The sequence below is a fragment of the Carcharhinus amblyrhynchos genome, chromosome 35 (assembly GCF_965287045.1).
Source record: "Carcharhinus amblyrhynchos chromosome 35, sCarAmb.v2.hapA, whole genome shotgun sequence".
Classification (NCBI taxonomy): domain Eukaryota; kingdom Metazoa; phylum Chordata; class Chondrichthyes; order Carcharhiniformes; family Carcharhinidae; genus Carcharhinus; species Carcharhinus amblyrhynchos.
The window spans coordinates 14,460,917-14,483,550 of NC_137358.1; the positions used below are offsets into that span (position 1 = coordinate 14,460,917).

The window sequence follows — 22,634 nt, forward strand, 5'->3', positions numbered from 1 at the left end:
CTTACAGAGAGGAAGAGGAAGATAAGTTGCTGGCAGCAATGATTAAAAACAAAGGTGAGAAAATTGCTGCGAGTCCAAATCCTTTACCTCCCATGTTTAAATTCTCAAAAGTAGAGTAATGATGCTGTGAGGTCTTGCTTTTGGATGATATACGTCTCCAGGGTCATTCATGGATCTTCGGGCCTCTTGCCATCGCCACTTCCCCTCTTTTCCGGAACTCCAATGGAGGAAGTTAGTGGAAATTGTATCATATTAGCAGGGTCCCAGAAACTATCCCAGATGAATCCGATCTCTCCAAGGAACATTGCACGGTTGACTGGCCCTCATCTACGGGTTGGCAGCATTGTCAGCATGCCTAGTACCAGCCGCACAGCACGGTGGCACAGTGGTTAGCACTGCTGCCTCTCAGCACCATGGACCCAGGTTCAGTTCTGGCCTCTGGTCACTGTCTGTGTGGAATTTGTACATTCTCCCCATGTCTGCATGGGTTTCCTCCAGGTACCCCAGTTTCTTCTCTCACTCCAGAAATGTGCGGGTTAGATTGATTGGCTATGTTAAATTAACCCTTAGTATCAAGGGGATTAGCAGGGTAAATATGTGGGGATATGGGGATCAGGCCTGGGTGGGATTGTGGTCGGTGCAGACTTGGTGGGCCGAATAGCCGTCTTCTGCACTGTAGGGATTCTATGATCCTATCAACTACCTGCACTCTATCTCTAGCTGATTTCCTACAATGTGACTTGGATATCTGACAATGCTGCCCTTAAAATTGTGGCAACCCCAGGCCCACTCCTTCATGTGGAACCCCGGGGCCCGGCTCCCCCGCGCAGGCCCCCGGGGCCCGGCTCCCCCGCGCAGGCCCCTGGCTGTGTCGACTCCTTTGTATACATCAGAAACATGATCATTTCTTTTCTCATTATTTAAAAACAGATTTCCACAAAGATACCAACAGCGAAATAAAGAAAAAGTTGAAATTCAAACCGGGCAAGATGCTGAAGTTTCTTGGCAACAAGCCAGAGGGAAAGTCCAAAAATGCCAAAGAGAAGAATTTGTGATTGGTCAAAGTGCTGCGGTGAATGGAAAGCTGCATTTGTGGCACCAGTTCTTGGGCAAGGCCAGAATTGTCGGGACTGGTTCAACTCAACAGTATCTGGTGATTGGTTCATAGGAAGAGTACCTGAACCTCCTACTGACATTAGCCAGCTCTCTCATGGTGCTGACATGGCGTTACTCACTATATATCTTTAGATTATGTGCAATAGAAGCCACTACAGTCCTGTAATATTTGTGCTTAGCGCATTTTAACATCACCAGTGAGAGAAACTACCCATTCTCGGGGCTTAAGTCTGATCTTCTGCACAATGTTGTTCAGGGTTTTCTAGCTGCAGGGTTGAGTGCTAGTTCCTGGATGACTCTATACTAGTTCACTGTGGGCGAGTTCCTCGCCTGACCGTCACTGTGCTGTGGAGTAGGGTTTCTTTCTCTGTGTGTTAAGATCCTGTCCTGTTCCAGCCCCACACTGACCTGTTCCGGCCCCACACTGTCCTGTTGCTGCACAGCTCGATGTCTAAATAGCTAGCAACGTACAACATAACTGTAAACGTGCATCTGTTTGCAAGTACTGGTTACTTTATATAGGCACGTTGTCTGAAGGTCTGAACCTTTACCAGTTGTAACTGAGGTCTTTGCAAGGACGCTATACAAGTCTCCAAAAATTAGTAACTTACCAGTGGCTCATCAGGGACAATATCTGAGTGTTGTGTACTAGCATACTGACACTTCATTAAACAGTGGGGTGAGGGGTACTGGGCAACATGCTCTCTGTGGGCCACTGGGAACTTTGGGGGCACCAAGCACTGTGCATCCTGGGGGGTACCAGATGCTGTGCACTCTGGGCATACCAAGCACTGTGCCCTCTGGGGCAGAGGGCGCCCCACATTCTGGGGGATACTGAGTTCTGTGCATTCTGGGTGTACCGGGCGCTGTACACTCTGGGCATGCATGGCAGTCTAGAGGTCAGTGGGGGCAGAGGACGCCGTGCACTCTGGATGTATTGGGCACAATGCAGTCTGGGGGCGCTGGGTGCCATGCATTCTGGGGGAGTACCAGACGCCATACATTCTGGGTACATCAGGCATTGCACACCCTGGGCGTACTGGGCATCATGCACTCTGAGAGCCACTGGAAACTCTAGGGCCAGAGGACACTGTGCACCCGCCAGATTTGAACACAGGCCAATCAGTGGCAAGAGCAGTCTTTCCAAACTGAAATAATGAACAGGAACAGTGCTGGAACCAAGGAGGTCAGAAAGGGGAAATTCAGAATGTTAACCCATATCTCCGGACTCGTATGTCACGCTGACTCTTGCAGTTAGTCCCAGATCACTCTGGTCTTTTTTGAGACGTGATGCTGACCCTTTCCTGCACTGAGTATAAACATCCCAGAGTCCTGAGCAGACTGTCGACTGCATCACCTCTCGTTCTATTGCATGTCTGTGGATATTGGAGCTCTCTGGGCTGTAGGAAGCTTCTGCCAGCTTCACTAACTTGGCTTTGTAATAAGTAATTCAGAGGCACTTTTCAGAATGAAGCAGGATAGGCAGAGTGTGTGTGTGTGTATACATACGTACATGGTCTTTGTATTTAAAATCAGTGGCCCTCAGCCTCACTTATTGCCATCAGGTAAATTTTTGCCGAGTGACAAAGTTACAGACCTCCAGGCTGTGAAAGCGTCACCATTGAGACCCAGCTCAATCCGACCAGAATCCTCTTCATATTGTTATCTTCGTATCTCATTTCAGTGTTGGCTTTTTAGGAGTGAGGCGTCCCACTCTGCATTAATTGTTAATGATTAGCAAGATTCTTAGACATTTGAAAGCTGTTCCAGGATAAAATACACGTGCATGTCCATATGTTACACATGCATGTGGAATTGTGCACATTCAAGCAGACATTCTGAGCGGACCAGCATCCTACAGATGTACAAACCACAGGCAAACAAAGGTGATGTACGGGTTACAGTGAAGCTGTTCCTAATGCTTTACTTGGTGCCCCACTGCCTCTGTTGTTGCTCATCGCCCACCAGGTTTAAACTGGAAATTAGGTGGTCTCTACATCTCTATTTAATCTACCAATATTCTTGTTGCATCTCAGCCTCGATCAGTATGCGTTTCAGTATGCTGTAATATCGTGCGATGGAACTTAAAGCTTGTCCCTTTGACCTGCTCGTAACTCAGCGCACTGAAGGGAAGCTGACACCAATATGACACAGGAAGGCTCTTGATTATATTGGTTGGGGTCAGACTTCCCGTTCTGTTTTGTGGGGCATTTGCACACAAACGCGTCAAATTAAAATCAGCTCACATTGTCACGTCAACAGTTCAGGACTCTCAACTGTGTTTTTTGGAACTTAAAACTCTGTGCTTCCATAGATTGAATGAGAAACTTTCTGTGCGTCGGACTTGAGCCCTAGCATATGCACTCTTACCCTGGTTAACGTCTTTGAGATTTTTGTAGTTTCTTAGCATTAATTATATTTCTACCTAATATACAGGAACAGCTGCCAAAAATAAGCCTTAATTCAATTTGATGTTTGTTGTGAAAGCCTTTTTTATATTTACTCTCGAGGGATTATCAGTGCCATTTCATCAGATGTTTTTGGTAGTTATCGGTTTGCTTTGCGAGGGAGAATTCGACGGTTTCCCTGATGCAGGATCTTTATTCTGTTAATCGTCCGTACCTATTTGTATATAATATTTATTGAAACCACAAGCACTGTTCCAAAGCTATATTATTCTGCTAACAAAATGGGTAAAATCGGGGCCAATAAAATGGAATATTGTCCAACTGTGCGCCTGCTTGATTGTGATTGAGAAGTTCATCAATATACTTCCTTTTATTTGTTCTTGGGATGTGGGTGTCGCTGGCTGGGCCAGCACTTATTGCCCCATCCCTCAGGGTGTTTAAAAAGTCAATCACATTGCTGTGGCTATGTAGGCCAGACTGGGTAAGAATGGTAAATTTCCTACCCTAAAGAACGTTTGTGAACCAGATGATTTTTTACAATAGTTTCATGGTCATCAATTAGATTTTTAATTCCAGATTTCGTATTCAAATTCCACCATCTGCCGTAGCAGGATTTGAACCCAGGTCCCCAGAGCATTACCCTGGGTCTCTGAATTACTAGACCAGTAACAATACCACTACGCCATTGCCGCCCCATTTGTCAGTTTTTTGCATGTAGCCTAGAAATAGTCACTGTAGAAGAGCGAAGCTTGCTTCTTTTGAGAGGTGTGTTACCTCACATCTGATGGTTGGTTTGTTAGAATAGGTCCTGTGCTGGCCATTGTCATGTTCAAGTTTAAAGTTTATTTATTAGTGTCCCAAGCAGGCTTACATTAACGCTGCATTGAAGTTACTGTGAAAATCCCCAAGTTGCCACACTCTGGCGCCTGCTCAGGTACACTGAGGGAGAATTTAGCACGACCAGTACACCTAACCAGCACATCTTTCGGACTGTGGGAGGAAACCAGAGTGTCCAGAGGAAACCCATGCAGACACGGGGAGAATGACCCAAACTGGAAATCAAACCTGGGTCCCTGGCACTGTGAGGCAGCACTGCTAGCCACTATGCCATCTGCAACTTCACCTTTATAGAAACAGAATATATGACACCATGTCTGGTCAAAGAGCAGGTTACATAGGCTGACGCTGCTGCCTCACAGCACCAGAAACTCAGGTTTGATTCCTGCCTTGGGGTTTCTGTGCAGAGTTTGACATTCTTCCCCTGTGTGCGTGGGTCTCCTCCAAGTGCTCCGGTTTCCTCCCACACTCCAAAGATGTGTAGGTTAGGTTGATTAGTTGCCACTTAGTGTCAGGGGGATTTGCAGAGTAAATACATGTGGTTATGGGGATAGGGCCTGGGTGGGATTATTGTTGGTGCAGGCTGGATGGGCCAAATGCCTCCTGCACTATAGGGATTCTATGACTTGAGGGGGTATCTTAAAGGGGGAGAGCTAGGCAGATGGGTTGGGGTGGGAATTTCAGCATTTGGGGCATAGGCAGCTGAAGGCATAGCTGCCAATGGTGGAAGAACTACATAAACCTGGAGATGCTCAACAGCCTAGAATTGGAGAAGTGTAGATATCTTGGTCATGCGATTGGATGAAATTACAGTGATAGGGAGGAGCAAGGCCAGTGAGGATTTGTAAAAAAAGAGTATGAAAATTTTAAGAATTGTGAACCAAGGCAAGGTAAAAGAATTAGGGGATGAAATTCGCTATAAGCTAGGACATGGGCAGCAGAGTTTTGGAATGACCTCAAGATTCTGGGGGATACAAAGTGAGAGATGGTTCAGTTAGAATAGCCAAGTTCAGATGTAATGAAACTGTCAGTGAGGGTCTAACAGCAGCTTAGTTGGGGAAGGGCTGGAGTTTGGCAATGAAGTAAAATTAAAATGGGCGGTTTTAATAATAGTTCAAATATGTAGTTAAAAACTCACCTGGAGCTGCCACTATCAACCCATTGGATCCAGCGTGACTGCAAATGTCGCTACATCTAGTGGTCATCCCCACCCCAATGTCACTGCATCCAGTGGTCATCCCCACCCCAGTGTCACTGCATCCAGTGGTCATCCCCACCCCAATGTCACTGCATCTAGTGATTACCCCCACCCCAATGTCACTGCATCTAGTGATTAGCCCCACCCCAATGTCACTGCATCTAGTGATTACCCCCACCCCAATGTCACTGCATCTAGTGATTACCCCCACCCCAATGTCACTGCATCTAGTGATTACCCCCACCCCAATGTCACTGCATCCAGTGATTACCCCCACCCCAATGTCACTAGATCCAGTGATTACCTCCACCCCAATGTCACTGCATCTAGTGATTACCCCCACCCCAATGTCACTGCATCTAGTGATTACCCCCACCCCAATGTCACTGCATCTAGTGATTACCCCCACCCCAATGTCACTAGATCCAGTGATTACCCCCACCCCAATGTCACTAGATCCAGTGATTACCCCCACCCCAATGTCACTAGATCCAGTGATTACCCGCACCCCAATGTCACTAGATCCAGTGATTACCCCTACCCCAATGTCACTAGATCCAGTGATTACCTCCACCCCAATGTCACTGCATCTAGTGATTACCCCCACCCCAATGTCACTGCATCCAGTGATTACCCCCACCCCAATGTCACCAGGTGACTGCACTGGATCCAGTGATGGCCCCTTATCCCACTAGCTGCAGCTGCTGGTGGTTCTGTTTCCGGTTGGCGCGGTGCATTCTGGGGGCTGTAGTCCGCGCGGTGGCTGCTGGGCTTAGGGGCGGGCCTTGCGTCGCCATAGCGACCGACGCCGCAACCCGGCCTGTGGCCGGTCACTGTCCCTCCGGCCTCTGGCCACTGCCTGCTCTCTGGCCCAAGTCCAAACTCTGGTCAGTTTCTGACCTCTGGTCACAGTTCCCCCCCCGACCTCTGGTCAGGCTCTAGCCCCTGTCTGGCCTCTGGTTAGGCTGTGGCCCCTGTCTGGCCACTGTCCAGTCTCTGGCTCCTGTGCAGCCTCTGGTCAGTCTCTGGCCCCTGGTCAGTCTCTGGCCCCTGTCTGGCCTCTGGTTAGGCTGTGGCCCCTGTCTGGCCACTGTCCAGTCTCTGGCCCCTGTGCGGCCTGTGGTCAGTCTCTGGCCCCTGTGCGGCCTGTGGTCAGTCTCTGGTCCCTGTCCAGTCTCTGGTCCCTGTCCGGCCTCTGGTCAGTCTCTGCAGACACTAAGTGGGTTCAGTCTGGGATCTTGCTGTTCTGTGTAACCAGCTGCTACCCCAGTCTCTCCTGCAGCTCCCAGGCCAGGGAGTGGAGCAGGGACACTCTCTATAAAATGGCCAGCGACGAGGGAAAGGGTAATGGACAAACTGGCACTGGATTCTGGAATTGTGCCAGAGCTTCATACAGCAAAGAGACCCAGGAGCTGCTGAAAGGTGAGACAGAATATACAATGAACCAGAGTGTGGCGACTAGGGGGTTTTCACAGTAACTTCATTGCAGTGTTAATGTAAGACTACTTGTGACACTAATAAAATAAACTATCTCAATGTCATTTATCCCGCTATCCCCATATCCTTGGATATCATTCGTATCCAGAAACCTTATCGAGATTGAGTTTTCACAGCCCCATGGATAACACTGCACAGATATCACAGCACTGATAGAGAGCAATGTATGAGACTAGTAAAGGATGCTCAAAGGGCCGTGGGTTTTCCTTGTATGGGAATCACAAAGTTAACATGATGGATACAGCAAGCAATAGGGAAGCATGCTTTAAAGTAAAAGTTTATTTATAAGTGTGACAAGTAGGCTTAAAATCCCCTACTCGCCACACACTCGTGCCTGTTTGGGTACACTGAGGGAGAATTTAGCACGGACAATGCACCTAACCAGCACGTCTTTCAGACTGCAGGAGGAAACCAGAGCACGTAGTGGAAACCCACGTAGACACAGGAAGAACTTTCAGACTCCACACAGACAGTGACCCAAGCCAGGAGTCAAACACGGGTCCCTTGCACTGTGAGGCAGCAATGCTAACCACTATGCCACTGTGCTCCGCTATAGACAGGGGTTTGTGGTGCATGTATAAATTGTCTGGGGGTTAGGTGTCAGCAAACTTGAAATGCTGTGTACGGTTCTGGTCTCTGTACCTAAGAAAGAATATACTCTCATCACGGTGGTTAGCACTGCTGCCTCACAGCAGCAGGGAGCCAGGTTCGATTTGGGCCTCGGGTAACTGTCTGAGTGGAGTTGCATGTTCCCCCCCATGTATATGTGGATTTCCTACAGGCGCTTCGGTTTCTTCCCACAGTCTGAAAGCCATGCTGGTAAGGTGCATTGGCCGTGCTAAATTCTCCCTCAGTGTACCCAAATAGGAGTGTGGCGACTAGGGGATTTTCACAGTGACACTAATAAATAAACTTTAACTTTAAAACTTATTAAAAACTTTACAGGGAGGGCAACAAAGATCCATGAGGTTAATTTCTGGAGTGAGAAAGTTGTCCTACAACAGGACATTGACTAGAAAGAGTCTGTACTTTGTGAAGTTTAGGTTAATAAGGGGTGATCTCATCGCAAAGTAGAAAATCCTCAGTAGAAAGCCTGGCTAAATGCTGACAGTTTCCTTTGGCTGGAGAATCTAGCGCCAGAGGGCGCTGTCTCATAAAGGAACGACCATTTGAGAGATGTGTTAATAGATGCAGGAGTGTAGACCATTCAGACTGCCTGCCATTTAAACAGAGCATGGCTGATCATCTATGGGTGGCACAGTGATTAGCACTGCTGTCTCACAATGCCAGGGACCCCGGTTTGATTCCCGGCTTGGGTCAGTGTTTGTGCTGAGTCTGCACATCCTCCCTGTGTCAGCGTGGGTTTCCTCTGGGTGAATCCATACAATCCTACAATACAGAAGGAGGCCATTCAGCCTGTCGAGTCTGCACTGGCCACTACCCCCATAACTCCAGGCACTTACCCTAGCTAGACCCCCTGCACATCTTTGGACATAAAGGGACAATTTAGCATAGCCAATCCACCTAACCTGCACATCTTTGGACACTAAGGGACAATTTAACATGGCCAATCCACTTAACCTGCACATCTTTGGACTGTAGGAGGAAACTGGAGCACCCGAAGGAAATCCACGCAGACACAGAGAGAATGTGCAAACTCCACAGAGTCAGTGACGCAAGCCAGGAATCGAACCCAGGTCCCTGGTGCTGTGAGGCAGCAATGCTAACCACTGTGCCACCGTACTGCCCTTTTTTTCTGCAGCAAAGGAGGACTGTGGAAGGTGGTTTCCTTCCACGGTCCAAAAGACCTGCTGCTTAGGTGCATTGGCCATGTTAAATTCTCCCTCAGTGTACCCGAACATGAACCAGAGTGTGGCGACTAGGGGGTTTTCACAGTAACTTCATTGCAGTGTTAATGTAAGACCACTTGTGACACTAATAAAATAAACTATCTCAATGTCATTTTTCCAGCTATCCCCATATCCTTGGATATCATTCGTATCCAGAAACCTTATTGAGATTGAGTTTTCACAGCCCCATGGATAGAGAATTCTGAAGATTCACCATTTTCTGAGATTTTTCCTTACCTCAGTCTTAAATAGCCAGCTCCTTATTCGCCCCTTATTCACGTCGAGGGATATGAATGTTCAGTCAGTGGATATTAAGACAGAGATAAATAGATTTTGTTTAGCGCAAAAGCAAATCAAGCAATATGGGAGTAAGGTGGGAAGTGGAATTGATGTAGAACATCAATGGTGAGGAAGGTTCAAGGTACCACTGGCCTCCACCGACTCTTTCTCACAGAGAGAGCAGTGTGGAACACACTGAATTCCTTGAGCCAGTTTGCCCATTCCCTTTGATCATAACTGATCTCCATCTACCCAACACCATAATCCCAGTACCCTCGCTAAACAAAAACCTACACATCTCAACTTTGATCCTCAGCCTCTACAACTTTTCGGGAGCGAGAGTGAGTTCCAGATTCCCATGACCCTCCGCGTGAAGCAGTGCTTCCCGTGGTCACCCCTGAGGCGTTGGTGTTGTTTGCCTTCCCCACCTCGTGCTGCATGGGGCAGACTTTCATGTGATTCCGTCGCGAAGTTTTACCCGAAACAGGTTGCTGTCAATGGAGGCTTATCGCTTGACGGGTGCTACTCCACACCAAGCTTGGCTGACCAGGACTCTCTCCCACTCCCCCAGCCAGCCTTTGGCATGTTCAGAAGGATTTATAGGTTGATAATCAACCTTTTCAGCCACTTAATGAACTCCAAGTCCTGGAGTGCAACTCAAACCCAGAGCTTCTGGCTCAGAGGCAGGGATACTACATTGTCCCTGAGTAGCTCATGCTAATTTTAAGGTTATGCCACCTTAATCTAGGCTTCATCACCATAGGGAATAGATTAGATTAATGGAAGCTACCTTTCTCCTCCTCATTCAGGTTACCAAACAACATAAAGGCACTGGTGACCGTGGACGTCCATTGGATTTGCCCATGGTAATGCTTGGCAAAGTGCTGCAGTGGTTTGCCATTGCCTTCTGCAATATGGCTGACCAGAAAACTCCTGCTCTTAATGCCCACCATCAAGGATATTGGGAGGATTTACAGGCTTATACGCAACCTGTTTGGCCGTATTAGGAACGCACCTTCCTTGGCCATTGCGTCCTAAAGTTGGACTTGAAACTGGAGCTTCTGGCCCAGAATTGAAACAGACTCACTGCCTTATCTCCTATATTGAGGGCAATCCAAACTCAGCTGCTGCAACCTGAGCTCATAGATTAATTCCTCACTTCCCACCCCTACATTCCCATCAACATCAGTATATCCTAACTAAACAGTTCAGATGGAATGTGACTCGAGTTTTATATAACCGGAACCCAGTTTCCACCCCTTTGTATTCCAGCACCCTCAAGATTAAGATCAATGTTCTAGGAGCCTTCTAAAATCGTAGAATAAAGTAGATTCCCTCTACTGCAAAAAGAGGCTGTTTGGCCCATTGAGTCTGCACCAACTCTCCGACAGAGCATCTGACACAAACCCTATCCCTGTAACCCCATGTATTGACCCCACCAATCTCCCAAGCTACACACTAAGGGGCAATTTAGCATGGCCAATGACCTAAGCAACACATCTTTGGACACTAAGGGGCAATTTAGCATGGCCAATGACCTAAGCAACACATCTTTGGACACTAAGGGGCAATTTAGCATGGCCAATCAGCTAACCTACACATCTTTGGACACTAAGATGCAATTTAGCATGGCCAATCCACCTAATCTACACACCTTTGGACACCAAGGGGCAATTTAGCATGGTCAATCACCTAACCTGCACATCTTTGGACACTAAGAGTCAGTTTATCATGGCTAATTCCCCTGACCTACACATCTTTGGGCACTAAGAGACAATTTAGCATAACTAATCTACCTAACTTACACATCTTTGGACACTAAGGGTCAATTTAGCATAGCCAATCCACCTAACTCCATATCTTTGGACTGTGGAAGGAAATTGGAGCACCTGAGGTCAGAATTGAACCCAGGTCCTTGGCTGTGTGAGGCAGCAGCACTAACCACTTAATTACTTTTTGTACCTGTTCTCTTACTTTTAGTGATTTCTGTACTTGGATCCCTAAATCTCCTGACTCTTTCTAGCTTCTTGCCAATTATAAGATACTTTGAGTTATCTTTCCTTGGGCCGTGGTGGGTGATCTGGAATCTAACTCCACAATTCTCCCCACTCCCTTTGTTTCATCCATCAAATACCCCTTTGTACCTTGCCAACCCTACCTGTATGGAGTGTGTTAAATAAATCAGGATGGCACTGTGATTCTCCCCATGTCTGTGTGGGTTTTCTCCGGGTGCTCCGGTTTCCTCCCACACTCCAAAGATGTGCAGATTTTGGTGGATTGGCTATGCTGAATTGCTCCTTAATGTCCCAGGATGTGTGGGTTGGAGGATTAGCGGGAAGTATTGGAAGCAGATATGATAGTGAGTTTTAAGGGTGTCTGGACAAATACACGAATAGGATGGGAATAGAGGGATATGGTCCTCGGAAGGGTAGGGGGTTTTAGCAGCATGGTCGGTGCAGGTTTGGAGGGCTGAAGGGCCTGTTCCTGTGCTGTAACTTTCCTGGGGTTACAGGAATAGGGCCTGAGTGGGTTGTCCCCTTAGTGTCGGGGGGATTACGTGGGATTATGGGGTAGAGCCTGGTGCGATTGTTATTAATGCAGACTCAATGGGCTGAATGGCCTCCTTCTGTACTTAGGGATTCTACGTCTTAGAGTCATCCAGACTCAATGTTGACTCTATTCTCTCTCCACAGAAGCTGTCAGACCTGCTGAGTTTCTTCAGCATTTTCTGGTTGTGGTTTATTAGCTAGCAGCTAGTGTAGTGGGAAAGATACAGACTAAACAATTTGCAGAGAAATTGCAAGAATTCTCAAGTTGCTTTAGTGGGGGATTTTAACTATCTGAATGTGGCAATCATGTTAAAAGGCTAAGAGAAGCAAGGAGGCTGTGTTCAAGAGAATTTTCTGCATCAGTCCAATGAGGAAGAAGATATTGCAGGACCTGGTTTTTGGGAAAATAACAGACATGGTGTCATGGCGGCACAGTGGTTAGCACTGCTGTCTCACAGCGCCAGGGACCCAGGTTCGATTCCCAGCTCAGGTCACTGTCTGTGTGGGATCTGCACTTTCTCCCCGTGTCTGCGTGGGTTTCCTCCAGGTGCTCCAGTTTCCTCCCACAGTCTGAAAGATGTGCTGGTTAGGTACGTTGATCATGTTAAATTCTCCTCCCTGAACAGGCGCTGGGGTTTGGGGATTTTCACAGTGACTCCATTGCAGTGTTAATGTAAGCTGACCCTAATAAATAAACTTTAAACATTCTGTATCTCAGGCTGTGTACCCCCTCATTGCTCTTACTGTCTGAGCCTCACCTTGTTCCCTCTTGCAGTGATGATGCAGGAATCCAAACTGAACCAATTCCAACAGAGACAGCTCAACAGAAGACTACAGGGTGAGTATGTTTACATATGAGCCTCTCGCTTTGAACCTTGCAATGAACAAAGCTTCACCAGGAGTCAAAATCCAGGAACTCCCTCCCTATCAGAGCCAGGGGTGTACCTACACCACATGGACTGTAGTGGTTCAAGAAGGCAGCTCACCACCACCTTCTCAAGGGCAACTAGAGATAAACAGATGCTGACCTAGCCAGTGATGCCCACATTCTTTGAAAGAACCTTAAAAACCATTTAAGTACCTGGAATTTATCTATTTTACCTGTTTCTCCTTTACAGCTACATTTTGTACCTCAGCCATGTCTCTACCTTCACAATGTGGATCCCCACTAGTGGCCCAGTGGTTAGCACTGCTGCCTTGCAGCACCAGAGACTGGGTTCAATTCCAGCCTCGGGTCACTGTCTGTGTGGTTTTTGCATGTTCTCCCCGTGTCTGCGTGGGTTTTCTCTGGGTGCTCCTATTTCTTCCCACAGTCAAAAGGTCTGCGCGTTACATGGATTGGCCATGCTAAATTGCCGCTTAGTGTCCAAAGATGTGCAGGTTAAGGTCGATTGGCCATGCTAAATTGCCGCTTAGGTGTCCAAAGATATGCAGGTTAAGGTTGATTGGCCATGTTAAATTGTCCCTTCGTGTCCAAAGATGTGCAGGTTGGATGGATTGGCCATGTAAATTGTCCCTTAATGTCCAAAGATATGCAGGTTGGGTGGATTGGCCATGCTAAATTGCCTCTTAATGTTCAAAGATGTGCAGGTTATGTGGATTGGCCATGCTAAATTGTCCCTTAGTATCTAAAGATGTGCAAGTTAGGTGGATTGGCCATGCTAAATTGTCCCTTAGTATCTAAAGATGTGCAAGTTAGGTGGATTGGCCATGCTAAATTGTCCCTTAGTATCTAAAGATGTGTGGGTTGGGTGGATTGGCCTTGCTAAATTGCCCCTTAATGTCAGGGGATTAGCAGCGTAAATACATGGTGCTACAGGGATAAGGCCAGGGTGGGATTGTTGTCGGTGCAGGCTCGATGAGCTGAATGGCCTCCTTCTGGGCTTTGAATATGCTTTCACAATTTATAAATGACTGCCCTTAATCTGCCCTTTTTTAGAAAGCGGGGAGAGGTGGGTTGTAATAACCTGAAAACGTGGCACGGAGAGGGCGGAGGGGTTCAGGAAACAGGTTACGTGGGAGAATTGAAAACAATTTCTGAGGATATCCCTTCCAACTGAAGGAAGATCAAAGGAAACACAACAGTCTGATAAATATTAAATAAACCTTCCTGAAGCTGGGAAGAAACAAGCCGATGGTGCGACTGATTCCGAGAGAACTTTCCATTTACTGGAGTTACTCTTGCTAGCTGCAGAAATGCCTGGAAATAGATGGTCTAATTATAATGAGGGTGAAGGAACACAGGGTCTTGAGGGGTGGGGGGGTTTGTGGGATTGGAATGTTACACACACAAACCTTTGAAGTAGCGTGCAAAGCTATGGCGGCTGTTTTCCTTTAATTATATAGCAAGGCATGGATTCCAAAAGTAAGAATGTTATGTTAAATCTTCCTGAATGAAGTCTCAGCTGGAGAAATTGGGTCAGATTCTGGTCACCGCAGTTCACAAAGGATGTTGGGGCCTCAGAGAGGGTGTGGAGGAGATTTACTGGAATTGTTCCAGGGATGAGGGATGTCAGCTAATGAGAAGAGACTGGAGAAGCTTTTAATTGATTCAGTCATGGGATGTGGGGGCCACTGTCTAGGCAGCATTTTTTAAAGCCTGTCCTTAATTGCCCTTGAGAAGGTGGTGGTGAGTTGCCTTCTTGAACAACTGCAGTCCCTGAGATGTAGATGCTGTTAGAGAGAGAGCTGCAGGATTTTGACCTAGTGGCAGTGAAGGAACGGCGGCGTATGGTGTAGAATGGTTAGCACTACTGCCTCACAACGCCAGGGACCCAGGTTCAATTCCCGGCTTGGGTCACTGTCTGTGCAGAGTTTGCACGTTCTCCTTGTGTCTGCGTGGGTTTCCTCCAGGTGTGCCAATTTCCTCCCACACTCCAATGATGTGTGGGTTAGGTGGATTGGCCGTGCTAAATTTCCCCTTAGTATCAGGGGGATTTGCAAGGTCATGGGGAAAGGGCCTGGGTGGGATTTTTGTCGGTGCAGGCTCGATGGGCCAAATGGCCTCCTTCTGCACTGTAAGGATTGTATGATTATTCTCCTCAGGACGGGGAAGGTTGAGGGGAGATTTGATAAAATGTTAAAGAGTCAATGAAGAGAAACCGTTTCCAGTAGCAGAGTGGTCAGTAATCACAGAACATTAGGGGCGTCATGGTGGCACAGTGGTTGGCACTGCTGCCTCACAGCACCAGGGATCTGGGATTGATTCCCGGCTCGCGTCACTGTCTGTGTGGAGTTTGTACATTCTCCCTGTGTCTACGTGGGTTTCCTCCGGGTGCTCCGGTTTTCTCCCACAGTCCAAAGATGCGCGGGTTAAGTTAATTGGGCCGTGCTAAATTACCCTTAGTGTCAGGCAGATTAAGCAGGGTAGATATGTGGGGTTATGGGAATGTGGTCAGTGTAGACTCGATAGGCCGAATGGTCTCGTTCTGCACTGTAAGGGATTCTGTGATTTATGGCTTTATGATCATCAGCAGGATAATGAAAGCAAGAAACGAACAGAGTTCATTTAACAAGCGAGTGGTTATGATCTGTTTCCCACAACCTGATGAGGTGCTGGAAGCAGACTGAATAACTTCAAAAAGGAATTGTTAAAAACTCAAAGTGGAAAGGAATGACAGAACAAAGGGGAAATGATAAAGAAATGTGAATAATTCAGTGCCACTATGAGCTGGATTAGGCATGATGGGCTGAACGGCCTCCTCCTCTAATGCACTCTCATATTTGCAGAAGGTTTCTCGTGGAGCTTGGAACAATCTTGTTGTTATAATATTGATTTTTCTTGTAGAGGGAGACGCTTTCCCAGCGACCTGTAATCCCAACTCCAGCAAGGTCTCATCTCCTCCGCCACTGCCACCCACCCCATCTCTCCGAGTCTACCCCTCCTCCAAACCACACCTGCGACCCGCAGACAGCTGCCGTGCCGGAGACGCATACCAACGGGAAAGGTTCCGGCCCCGGGCAACAAGTAGGTGTTTAAATATATCCACTGTAACAAACTTTGTGGCAGCTCCTAATCTATCACATCTCAATCAGCCCCATCACTGGATTAATTTGTGAGATAAACCCCACAAAGAAGGAACCGCAGCGAGTGTGAGCTGGTGGCATTGTGGTACTAGTAATCCAGGGTAAAGCTCTGGGGACCCAAGTTCAAATCCCAGCACGGCAGATGGTAGAATTTGAGTACAATAAAAATCTGGAATTAAGAATCTACTGATGACCATGTAACCATTGTCAGAAAAACCCATCTGGTTCACTGATATCGTTTAGGGAAGGAAATCTGCCACCCTTACCCGGCCTGGCCTACATGTGACTCCATAGCAACTCCTAACTGCCACTCAGTTCAAGGGCAATTAGGGATGGGCAATAAAGGCACAGTAACAGCAGTGTGTACCATCTAAATGCACTGCAGCAACTCACCAAGGATCCTTAGGCTGAACCTTCCAAACCCACTATCTAAATGGACAAGGGCAGCAAAGGCAGGCAGACACCATTACCCCCAAATATCCCTCCGAGCCACTCACCATTCTGACTTGGAAATATAGCGGCCATTCCTTCACTGTCGCTGGGTCAGACCCCTGGAACTCCCTCCCTAACAGCACTGTGGATGTACCTACACCACAGGGACTGCAGCGGTTCCAGAAGGCAGCTCACCACCACCTTCCCAAGGGGCAATTAGGGACGGGCAATGAATGCTGAGCTAGCCAGCGATGCCCATGTCAACCGATTTTTTTTTTAATGTATAGTAATAACTGAGTACTGTAACAGACGGACACCTGTTTTCAATTCAAGCATTTAATTTTTTTCATTTACTTTTGCATCGATGAAACGTCTGCAAAGAATATAAGAAATAGGAGCAGGCCATTCGACCCATCACGCCTGCTCCACCAGTCAGTAAATTTGTGGCGGATCAGATTGTTGGGTTAATGCCACTCCTGTCCCCTCGACTCCCTTGTCAAAAATCTGTCTAACTCAGCCTCGAATACATTCTGTGACCCAGCCCCCAGCTGCTCTCTAGGGAGGAGAATTTAACAATCCCTCCTCAGCTCCATCCTAAACCAGAACCTTCTTATTCTTAAACTGTGTCCCCCTTGTTCTAGATTCCCCCACAAGGGGAAACATTCAGTACCCCACCCTGTTGAGCCCCCTCAGAATCTCCCAATGTTTCAATGAGATCACCTCTCATTCTCCTAAACTCCAATGCATTTTGGTCCAACCTGCTCAATCTTTCCTCATTAGACAACCTCTTCATTCTAGGATCAGCCTAGTGAACCTTCTCTGAGCTCCCTCCAACGCAAATATATCTCTCCTTAAGAAAGGAGACCAACGCTGCACACATTACATTCAGTGCAGTCTTACCATTGCCCTGTATGCCTGTAGCAACCTCATTGCCCCCCTTGCAATAAAGACCAACTCCTAATTACTCGCTGTACCTGCACGCTAGCATTTTGTGATTCATGTACAAGGACCCCTAGATTTTCTCTGTATCGTAACTTTCTGTTGTCTCTCCCCATTCAAATTACATTCCTGCCAAACTGGGCAACCTCTCATTAAACTCCATCTGCCAAATCTTTTCCCACTCTGTCACGTGCACTCTCGTGCGATCCTTCTCACACACGCCTTCTCGTGCATAGCCTCCCGCGCACCACCGCCCTCGTGGGCCTGCCCTCATTTGCCCACCCTTGCTCACGTGCCCTCGCTCGCCCGCTCTCCCTCACTTGCCTGCCCTCTATCTCTCTCGCTTACGCACCCTCCCTCGCTGTGACAATCATTCATTGTTTTACTTCAGGGAACTTGGAGAAGGAAAAGCAGCGTCTGCAGAATCTCATGGCCACTGGGAAAGATGACCCTGAACCCAACTGCAAACCAATACCCAAGAAAGTGGAGGAGGAAGTGCCGGAAATCGATCGGTTTGAAGAATGTAAGTGTTTCTTTCCAGAGTCATTTCCCAAAGCTCAGTTCCTAGGGTGATGCTGCATCTGACACTACTGCTCTTGGGGTGAGTGAGAGGGTGTCAGTGAGGGTTTAATGGAGGAAGTTGGGTGAGATTGGGGATTGTGAATGGGGTTGTTAATGAGGGAGGGGGCAGCCAGTGAGGGTGTTAGAACAGAGAAAATTACAGCAAAGGAACAGGCCCTTCGGCCCTCCAAGCCTGCACCAACCATGCTGCTCGACTAAACAAAAACCCCCTACCCTTCCAGAGACCATATCCCTCTATTCCCATCCTATTCATGTATTTGTCAAGACGCCCCTTGAAAGTCACTTTCGTGTCTGCTTCCACTACCTCACCCAGCAACTAGTTCCAGGCACCCACTACTCTCTGTGTAAAAAATCTGCCTCGTATGTCTCCCTTAAATCTTGCCCCTCGCATCTTAAACCTGTGCCCCCTTGTAATTAACTCTTCCACCCTGGGAAAAAGCTTCTGACTATCCACTCTGTCCATGCTCCTCATAATCTTGTAGACTTCTATCAGGTCTCCTCTCAACCTCCGTCATTCCAGTGAGAACAAGTTTCTCCAACCTCTCCTCATAACTAATGCCCTCCGTACTAGACAACATCCTGGTAAATCTTTCTGTACCCTCTCCAAAGCCTCCATGTCCTTCTGGTAGTGCGATGACCTGAATTGGACATAGTATTCCAAATGCAGCCTAACTAAGGTTCCATAAAGCTGCAACATGACTTGCCAATTTTTAAACTCAGTACCCCGGCCGATGAAGGCAAGCATGCCGTATGTTTTCTTGACTACCTTCTCCATCTTTCAGTGACCTTTGTACACCCAGATCCTTTGCCTATCAATATTCTTAAGGATTCTGCCCTTTACTGTATATGTCCTATCTGTATTAGACCTTCCAAAATGCATTACCTCACATTTGTCGGGATTAAACTCCATCTGCCATTTCTCCGCCCAAGTCTCCAACTGATCTATATCCTGCTGTATCCTCATCGCTATCCGCAAATCCACCAACCTTTGTGTTGTCCGCAAACTTGCTAATCAATCCAGTTGCATTTTCCTCCAAATCATTTATATATAGTAACATATATATAGAGAGGTGATGGCCTAGTGTATTATCACTAGACTGTTAATCCAAAAACTCAGTTAATGTTCTGGGGACCCGGGTTCAAATCCCTACAATGCAGATGGTGGAATTTGAATTCAATGAAAAATATCTGGAATTAAGAATGTACTGATGACTATTAAACCATTGTCAATTGTTGAAAAACCTACCTGGTTCACTGATATCCTTCAGGGAAGGAAATCTGCTGTCCTTACCCGGTCTGGCCTACATGTGACTCCAGAGCCACAGCAATGTGGTTGACTCTCAACTGCCCTCCAAGGGCAACTAGGGATGGGCAATAAATGCTGGCCCAGCCAGCGATGCCCATATCCCACAAATGAATAAAGAAGAACAAACAGCAAAGGTCCCAGCACTGACCCCTGAGATATGCCATTAGTCACAGCCACCCATTCAGAAACGCACCCTTCCACTGCTACCCTCTGTCTTCTATGACAGAGCCAGTTCACCTCTGATCCCGTGCGACTTCACCTTCTGCACCAGTCTGCCATGAGGGACCTTGCCAAAGGCCTTACTGAAGTCCATGTAGACAACATCCACTGCCCTACCCTCATCAATCATCTTCGTCACTTCCTCAAAGAACTCGATCAAGTTAGTGAGACACGACCTTCCCTTCACAAAACCATGTTGCCTCTCACTAATATGTCCACTTATTTCCAACTGGAAGTAAATCCTGTCTCAAAGGATCCGCAAAGGATTTCCCTACCGCTGACATAAGGCTCACCGGCCTGTAATTACCTGGATTATCCTTGATACCCTTCTTAAACAAAGGAACAGCATTGGCTATTCTCTAATCCTCTGGGACTTCTCCTGCAAGAAGTCTCACAAGACCAGGTTAAAGTCCAACAGGTTTATTTGATAGTAAACCTGCTAGCTTTCGGAGCGTTGCCCCTTCGATAGGTGAGGACAAGAGTCACCTGATGAAGGGGCAGTGCTCCAAAAGCTTGTGGGTTTACTATCAAATAAACCTGTTGGACTTTAACCTGGTGTTGTGAGACTTCTTACTGTGTTTACCCCAGTCCAACGCCGGCATTTCCACATCATGACTCCCCTGTAGCCAGTGAGGATACAAAGATTTCTCTCAAGGCCCCAGCAGTTTCCTCCCTTGCCTCACTCAGTATTCTGGGGGATATCCCATCGGGCCCTGGGGATTTGTCTGCCTTAGTGTTTCTCAAGAACCGCAATATCTCCTTTGAGTCATGTTGAGATCAAAAACTATCTACACACCCTTCCCCAGCCTCATCATCCACCAAGTCCTTCTCTTTGGTGAATACTGACGTAAAGTACTCATTTAATACCTCGCCCATTTCCTCTGGCTCCACACATAGATTCTCTCCCCTGTCCTTGAGTGGGCCGACCCTCTCCCTGGCTACTTTCTCGCTCTTTATATATGTATAAAAAGCATTGGGATTTTTCCTTTAATCTTGCTGGCCAGTGACTTTCTGTGACCTCTTTTAGCCTTCCTCACTCCTGGCTTAAGTTAAATGAGGGAGGGGCAAGACAGTGAGGATGTTAATGAGAGGGATGTTTGTCAGTGAGTGTGTTAATGAGGGAGGGGGCAGTCAGTGAGGGGATGAGGGAGGGGGCAGTCAGTGAGGGGATGAGGGAGGGGGCAGTCAGTGAGGGGATGAGGGAGGGGGCAGTCAGTGAGGGGATGAGGGAGGGGGCAGTCAGTGAGGGGATGAGGGAGGGGGCAGTCAGTGAGGGGATGAGGGAGGGGGCAGTCAGTGAGGGGATGGGGGAGGGGGCAGTCAGTGAGGGGATGGGGGAGGGGGCAGTCAGTGAGGGGATGGGGGAGGGGGCAGTCAGTGAGGGGATGGGGGAGGGGGCAGTCAGTGAGGGGATGAGGGAGGGGGCAGTCAGTGAGGGGATGAGGGAGGGGGCAGTCAGTGAGGGGATGAGGGAGGGGGCAGTCAGTGAGGGGATGAGGGAGGGGGCAGTCAGTGAGGGGATGAGGGAGGGGGCAGTCAGTGAGGGGATGAGGGAGGGGGCAGTCAGTGAGGGGATGAGGGAGGGGGCAGTCAGTGAGGGGATGAGGGAGGGGGCAGTCAGTGAGGGGATGAGGGAGGGGGCAGTCAGTGAGGGGATGAGGGAGGGGGCAGTCAGTGAGGGGATGAGGCAGGGGGCAGTCAGTGAGGGGATGAGGGAGGGGGCAGTCAGTGAGGGGATGAGGCAGGGGGCAGTCAGTGAGGGGATGAGGGAGGGGGCAGTCAGTGAGGGGATGAGGGAGGGGGCAGTCAGTGAGGGGATGAGGGAGGGGGCTGTCAGTGAGGGGATGAGGGAGGGGGCTGTCAGTGAGGGGATGAGGGAGGGGGCTGTCAGTGAGGGGATGAGGGAGGGGGCTGTCAGTGAGGGGATGAGGGAGGGGGCTGTCAGTGAGGGGATGAGGGAGGGGGCTGTCAGTGAGGGGATGAGGGAGGGGGCTGTCAGTGAGGGGATGAGGGAGGGGGCAGTCAGTGAGGGGATGAGGGAGGGGGCAGTCAGTGAGGGGATGAGGGAGGGGGCTGTCAGTGAGGGAGGGGGTGGGGGAGGATGTTAGTGTCTGTAACTAAACTCTTTTCCTTTTCTGATTCCAGTATGTAATGAGATTGAGGAGAGACGAATATTCCTGCAGGAAATGGAATCTCTCGGGCGGGGAAAGGATTTCCGAGCAATCATTCAAACTCAAATTTCCCAGGTAACTGGCAGTGTGAGCGGGGTATCCTCTGCCGCAGCCCCTGGCATCCCCCATTCCCCTCACCCCTGCCCCGCCCTCCACCCGCAGCCCCTAGCATCCCCCCCCCACCGGTCCCCAACATTCCCACCCTGCCGTCTCTTACATCCCCACCCCACAGCCCCTTACATCCTCCCGCCACACACCACCCTGCCCTGTTAGGGCTGGTGCTGCTGGAGTGAGTGAAGGGACAGAGGGAAACTGGCCTGAACCCTGAGGCTCATCTGACAGGGTGAGGGGGGCATCCAGTGGCTGAGGATGGAACTGCAGCAAGGCCATGGATGGTGGGGTTCACCAGATACCTGGCTGTACAGATTGTGTTGGTGTCTGCAGTGAGGGGTTTGCATTCTCCTCAGAGTTTTTTATCCATTCGTGAGACATGGGTGTCACTGGCTGGCCAGCATTTATTGCCCATCCCTAGTTGCAGTTGGAGGGCAGTTGCTGTGGCTCTGGAGTCACATGTAGCCATGATGTGGAGATGCCAGCATTGGACTGGGGTAAACACAATAAACCAAGCAAAGACAGTAACGTCAAATAAACCTGTTGGACTTTAACCTGGTGTTGTGAGACTTCTTACTGTCACACGAAGGCCAGACCGGGTAAGGACAGCAGATTTCCTTCCCTAAAAGACATCAGTGAACCGGATGGGTTTTTCTGACTATGGTTTCATGGTCAGCAGTAGTTTCTTAATTCCAGATTTTTTTTATTGAATTCAAATTCCACCATCTGGCATGGCAGGATTCGAACCCAGGTGCCCAAAACATTATCTGAATTTCTGGATTAATAGTCCAGCGCTAATACCACTAAGCCATTGTCTCCTCCTGTTCTTTCAAGACCCAGCACGAGCTGACCTTTCTGAGGGCAAACACAGAGCAGAGACAAGGCTTGGGATAAAAGCAGCCCCCTCAACCTCCCCCCCATTAACCTCTCCCCCGTCTCTTACAGAAAATCCGTGAGATGGAAGAGATCGACCAGAAGAGGAACAATGACCTGGAGACGGCCAAGAGTGAGAGCGGATCCACTTGTTCATAGTTCCATGTTGAATATCCAGAAGTCTAAAGTCTTACAAATTCCCTGGACAAATGTATTTAAAATAAATATAAAAAAAACTTGT

At 48.4% G+C, this 22,634-nt stretch overlaps 2 protein-coding genes across 2 annotated transcripts in view; both read left to right on the top strand.

Annotated features, from left to right (window-relative positions):
- Positions 1-3,845, top strand: part of micall1a (MICAL-like 1a) — an 87,378-nt gene extending 83,533 nt beyond the window's left edge. The window contains exons 15-16 of the mRNA XM_080217518.1: positions 8-54; positions 931-3,845. Coding sequence (XP_080073644.1) covers positions 8-54; positions 931-1,055 — 172 coding nt within the window. The 3' untranslated portion in view covers positions 1,056-3,845. The remainder of the gene's footprint in view (positions 1-7; positions 55-930) is intronic.
- Positions 3,846-6,736: 2,891 nt separating this feature from the next.
- Positions 6,737-22,634, top strand: c35h22orf23 (chromosome 35 C22orf23 homolog). Its single transcript, XM_080217619.1, has 6 exons — positions 6,737-6,981; positions 12,510-12,572; positions 15,522-15,701; positions 17,523-17,654; positions 21,384-21,484; positions 22,466-22,634. The coding sequence occupies exons 1-6, from the start codon at positions 6,882-6,884 to the stop codon at positions 22,550-22,552; spliced, it is 663 nt and encodes a 220-aa protein (XP_080073745.1). The 5' UTR covers positions 6,737-6,881; the 3' UTR covers positions 22,553-22,634.